Consider the following 5,655-nt stretch of genomic DNA (forward strand, 5'->3'; position numbering starts at 1 on the left):
CCATTCGTCAGTCTCTGACGTAACGTCTCCGTTCCCTCTTTCAGGGAACAAGGGTTACATACGTAACCGAGACGTTATCTGGTCATGTTTAAGAAAAAAGAAGGAAAGTAGTAGGCTATAGCTAGTGTTATATTGAGTAAATAGAGAACAAGGTCTGGTCAAAGAAAATTGGTGTCATTTGTATTTGTCTAAAGATAATGAGCTTGTATAGTAAATTTATATCTGAGAAGATTATGGTCAACTGATTTTCACATTGACAGAAACACGACTCAAAAGGTACAATAATTAATATATAGAGCACAAGTAAATATTTGGTAATTGGTTGCACTCTTTGCACACTGTTTTGTACAAGTATTATATTCAGTTCTCAGGCCAAGAAATATATTATATAGCAATACGTTATTTTTGTATATACTCTTTTGTTATTTTAGTACATTTACAACTCATCTTGTAGTGCTTTGAAATTTGGATTTTGATGGTTTGTCAATGTAACTGTTAAATCTAGTTGAGGTGTGAAAATATGGTTAAATTATTCATCTGGATAAGTGTATTGCTTATTATCTTTGAAATCTTTGATTTCCATTTGTGATATTTGTGTGATGTTGGTCAAAATGTAAACACTCAAAACTAGGACTGGCCGATAAAACGATAATGAATTGCTGAACACCTGAATTCAGCGAAGAACACAAATGTCAGTTTAAAGCTAAGATGAAACAGCGTTGGCATTCTCAATAGCACTGATGAACACGAGAAACATTGTTCCATGAATGATTCAGAAGACTTTTCAAACTACTAATCGCCGTCATTTACGTCATTTCTTGCAGAAATGTGGTATGTTCCTATTGAATTTTATTGTAACAAATATAGTTACATTTAACCAGGGTATGAGGTGCTATATGGGTGGTTTTACCTATGGTTATCATGATCTAAATGTATGATAGCCAGCCTATATGGAAGACCATTGGTTAATTTTAATAAAAGCTTAACCCAAACACTCAGAATATAAAAATTTTAACCTAATTGTTTTTTTATAGATGTTATATTTTTTATTAATTAACATAAATTTACATCTGTGCCATCAGGCAACACAAACCTGTTTCATGATTTGAAACATATCACCTGTTACCACATACAAATTCTTTTTTTTTCTATTAAGATATTTATTTTGTTTAAGAAAAAAGACTAATATGATTAGACTAATATGAAGATGATTAATATGCATTGAATCACAGACATATGACACAGCGCATGAACACAATGACCAATCAGAGGTGTTTACGATTCCGCTCAAAAGTGCTCAAAGCGTTAACCTTTTTAACAATCTTAGTAGGAATAATAATAAAAAAAATTAAACTACCTCAGATTTGTAAGATATTAACCTGTTTGGCAAGGGTTTGTCATGTTCAGACAATAAAGAGTAGTTTAAAACCATAATAAACTGTCTGATTTCTTTCACTCAGGAGCAAAATCTGCCTTTAAACTTGAAAGAAATAAAGAGTTGACATTTATCGTGATAATTTTTTGTGCCATAGCCCAGCCCGGCTCTTTTCTGAGATTATATTGTTGTGCTTGGTTGATCACTTTTTAGTTGTTTTGTTTTCCTCAATCATGTCTCGAATTTCCTTCTGATGTTTTCTGTCCAGTATTATGTGTAACATTTTTAGTTTTCATAAAACACCATTTGTTAGCCTAAATGATACCTTCTACAATTACAGCTCATTAATCAATGAAAGCACCAAGAATAACTGTTCTCTAAATCTGTCAATCCTATCTGTTTTACACATTCACGAAACTTTCACTGAATATAGAAATTTAGATACAAATTATGACACTTTTAACATTGTAGTTGCATGCAGGAGCAAATGACTTCACTCATTTAGTCTTTATTTAATACAAATTATTGAAAAAAATAATACAATTCTGGACATCCTCTAAAAATAAATATACAAGTAACTTGTTGCATTTCTTGTGACATGGAGGTGGTTAATAGGCTTAGTTAAGGAACAAATTACAGTTGATGAAAAAGCAATTACAAATTCCATGTGAATTGAACCTTTGAAGATTTCAGACAATGGAAGTCATCATCATTTTTTGATTGTCTTGGATGTAGCTTTCTAATATCTTCATTAATATTGCAGTCTCCTAGAACAACCAGAAACAGTTCATATGAATCAATTGTTGATCTGTGGTTAACATGCAGAATTGCGCAACTGACATTTTAAAACTAACAAGCAAATTCATTTAAATCACATTATTCATGAAAAGTATTTACAACAGAAGAATATTCTCTCTCATATTTCATCAGTCATTTCAGACCATAGTGCAGTATAATCACTTCAAATCGACAGAAGATCCAGTCTCGGTTCTTACCGGAACTTTATGGCGGATCTCCGGCGAGTCGAGGTGTGCTTGAAGCGCGATCCTCAGCATCTCCTGGTAGAGGTCCGCGAGCTCGACCTGCTGGGGATTCAGAGCAGCCTCGAAGGCTTTCATCGTGGAGTCGTCCTCGGTCGGGAAGCGTTCGCTGTCCACGACACTTTTCTTCCCCATAAAATGACCTTAAGTGTCAAATCACAGTTCTGTTCTAGGTATGTCACGTTATATGTAGCACAATAATAAGTCATGTATGCACCTCACCTGTTGCCCATAAATTTCCTCTCGGGTTAACTTTGATCTTTGCAACTTTGTTTCTTAGTTCAGTCAAGTCAAGGCTCACTGAGGACGTTATTGGAATGTAAAAAGAGAACAGCACAAGGTACGTGAGGAATCCACAGTGACAAAAACTGGCTACACTTAAACTGGACATTTCTAAACGTTGTCGGTGTCTCCTTCTTTCTCAATGCGCGTACATCTACTACGAGTGGGGGAGTCAGGTGTTGTTTTTATATCGCGCGGATGGGAGGGATGGGTATGGTGTCGTGTGGTAATGAATGATGACTTATTGCGTTCCATTCAGGTCCAGCGAACAGCTGCGACGTTGTCAGTATCTGCAAATATGGCGCGTGTTGAGAATATAAGCGAGCCTATGGAAAAGTAATTTTCACTTGCTAACACGTGCCAACATTTTGCCGAGTCAAATGTCTCTGATCTGCAGCGTTGAGTTCAGCACCATGGACAACACTCACATCACATGCTGCTAACAGGGGAGTTGCTGTTGGCTTCCTAAAGGATTGCACATGCTTTGATAGTGTTGAACTGAAATATGTTTATCCTACCTTGTTGGGGGTTTTTTTTTATTGTTTGTCTTAATTCCTCATTCTGTGTAATGTTCAGAACAATGTCACAGAAATCATATTTTTATAAATAATAATTAAATAAATGGTCAGTATGTTTTTGAACGGGTTCATATAATACTTCTGGTACAAATTATTTAATTGCCATTTGTAATCAATACAGATAATGTGTTCTTTGCATCATGATCCATTCATATGTTTGTTAAATGCAAAAATGTCAGGTTCAAAAATGATCTTGTGAGTCAAATCACACAATATGTTAAATTGCCGATACTTGTCAGTTATGACGTTATGTGAAATAGATTTTTTTCCAATGATTGGGTCAATGGCATGCCTTACTCTAAAAAGCTTGCTTAAACATTATACAAGTACATCAGTAAAGAAATCAACTTTTATAAAAGAAGGATTTATATCAGGTTCTCCTCGTCTTGTTTTTCCCCCTTTCATGGAAATCAATGAGTTTCCCTGTGGGAGGAGGGGTGTTTCCTTCATAGTTTTCCGGGAAGGAGAGGGTGAAGGGGGGGGGGGGGGGGTTGCTAAGGGTTGAATGTGAAAATGCAATCCATTACCACCAGTGACACCTCTTTTCCCAATAGCCTGACATCCTGAAACTCTAATGGTGTGACTCCACTGAACACGCATTTGGTTCATTTTTTTTCTCTGAAGTCTGAAACAAATGGGCCAGTGACTCACAAGGGACACAGCATGCCATAAAACTCAGATGTGTGGAAGCAGATAATGGCTGATTAATACTGAGAATTTAAAGGCGCTAACCTTCCCCTGCCTCACACCTTTCTTTATGATAACCCACATAAGAACTAAGCTGTAGTAAGTTAGAGTGCAGAGAGAGAGAGTGTAACCCTGAACCTGTCCTGTCTCTCACCCATGCCATTTTAACATTTACACACTTTTTAAAGTGTGAAAAAAAAAAAGCAGAATGATTCATGTTTTATGACGCTGAATGTGATAAACACTATCTAATTATCACTTTGCGTTAGTGCTTGCCCTTTTTTAATAGATGCCAGTGAGGGAATATGTGTCTTGTGTTTTGGCAGCAGAAACATATCAAATCATTTTCAGAGATAATTTATAGATGTCCAGTAAAAGTTAATATTAATGATGATTTAAGTTTCTGAATATATGGAGTTTATCATAAAATTTCCATAAATGGCAAAAAATGTATTGGTTCAAATGTGAGACTGATCATGTGAATGATTCTGATCTACAAATTAGAAAGACACATCACGCAATACACTTATCACCTCAGAAAACTACATCATTTAAATGTGATTGATAACTCAACCTTTTAAAGATATTTTTATCACATTATTCATCTTGCATTAGTTCAGTACACTAGAATAATATGGGTGGCATGGTAGCTCGGTTGATAGCACAGAAAGAAGTTCCCTGGGTCGAGTCCTGGCTGAGCCAAGAAGCATTTTTCAGTTTGCATGTTCTCCCTGTGTCGGCAAAAACAGAAGTTAATCTAATGATTTTGCATTAAAAAAATAAATAAAAATTCATATGATTTGTATGACAAATCCAATTACTCCTTACGGTTGCATAAATATGGGGTTAATAGAGAGTGTTTTCATAGGCTGTTAAATGTCCATGAAAGTATCAAAATGTCAGGGCAAGTAATTGATGGAAAAGTCACTTTAAATCAGAGTCTGTTGTGAAAACAGAACATACTTCTTCCGTTTAATATGTGTGTTCAAATATTTTTAAGCCTCATCTCTAAACTGAATGTTTGGTAACACTTTACAATAAGGTCTCATTTGTTAACATTATTAAAGCATTAACTAAAATGAACTAACAATGAGCAACATATTTTTTACAGCATTTATTAACCTTAGTTAATCTTACTAAGTAAAAATGTTCATGTTAGTTCACAGTGCATTAACTAATGGTTATGAATACAACTTTTTATCTAAAAAATGAATCAGTAAATGTTGAGATTAACATTAGCTTGATAAATGCTGTAGAAGTGTTGTTCATGTTAGTTCATGTTAACTAATGCAGTTAATGTTGTATTATCCCACAAATGAACACCACTGCTGTTTTCAAAATATGTTGTAAAATAACCATCCTAGGTTCAGGAAAATGACAATTATGTTTTTGAGCCATATACGTATAAAGTGTAATGGAAATAACGTTTCTTATTTTAATGCTTTTCGAGTGCTCGTATTTTTGAATGAGGACAGTTCAAACACAATAATTAATCACAGTATTTCCATCTTATCAGTCTGGGCTCACACTGACAGTGCTGAGTAAATATTTCCATACTCAAAATGTTTCTCTTTGTTATCATGAAATGCTGTTCTAATTTCCTGGAGGGATGTTATACTATGAAGCACATTATGATGGTGATCAAGCTCAAACAATTAGGTGAGAATGACACCCTAATTTATGAGTAGGTAAT

At 34.7% G+C, this 5,655-nt stretch overlaps 1 protein-coding gene across 1 annotated transcript; it reads right to left on the minus strand.

Moving 5' to 3' along the window:
- Nucleotides 1-1,848: 1,848 nt before the first annotated feature.
- Nucleotides 1,849-2,856, minus strand: nmbb (neuromedin Bb). The gene is made up of 3 exons (XM_084109901.1): nucleotides 2,638-2,856; nucleotides 2,371-2,558; nucleotides 1,849-2,142 (listed from the first exon to the last, which is right to left on the minus strand). Exons 1-3 carry the CDS (start codon nucleotides 2,804-2,806, stop codon nucleotides 2,065-2,067), a joined length of 435 nt encoding a protein of 144 aa, XP_083966027.1. The 5' UTR covers nucleotides 2,807-2,856; the 3' UTR covers nucleotides 1,849-2,064.
- Nucleotides 2,857-5,655: the final 2,799 nt, after the last annotated feature.

Source organism: Abramis brama (assembly GCF_963993115.1).
Source record: "Abramis brama genome assembly, chromosome: 3".
Lineage (NCBI taxonomy): Eukaryota > Metazoa > Chordata > Actinopteri > Cypriniformes > Leuciscidae > Abramis > Abramis brama.

Excerpts from the sequence above, each read along its gene's own strand:
- nmbb (XM_084109901.1), bottom strand. The coding sequence starts at position 2,806 with ATGTCCAGTTTAAGTGTAGCCAGTTTTTGTCACTGTGGATTCCTCACG. Across the intron at positions 2,559-2,637 it reads AGGAAATTTATGGGCAACAG|GTCATTTTATGGGGAAGAAA; the intron begins GTGAGGTGCATA and ends TTGACACTTAAG. Across the intron at positions 2,143-2,370 it reads AGATCCGCCATAAAGTTCCG|GAGACTGCAATATTAATGAA; the intron begins GTAAGAACCGAG and ends TGGTTGTTCTAG.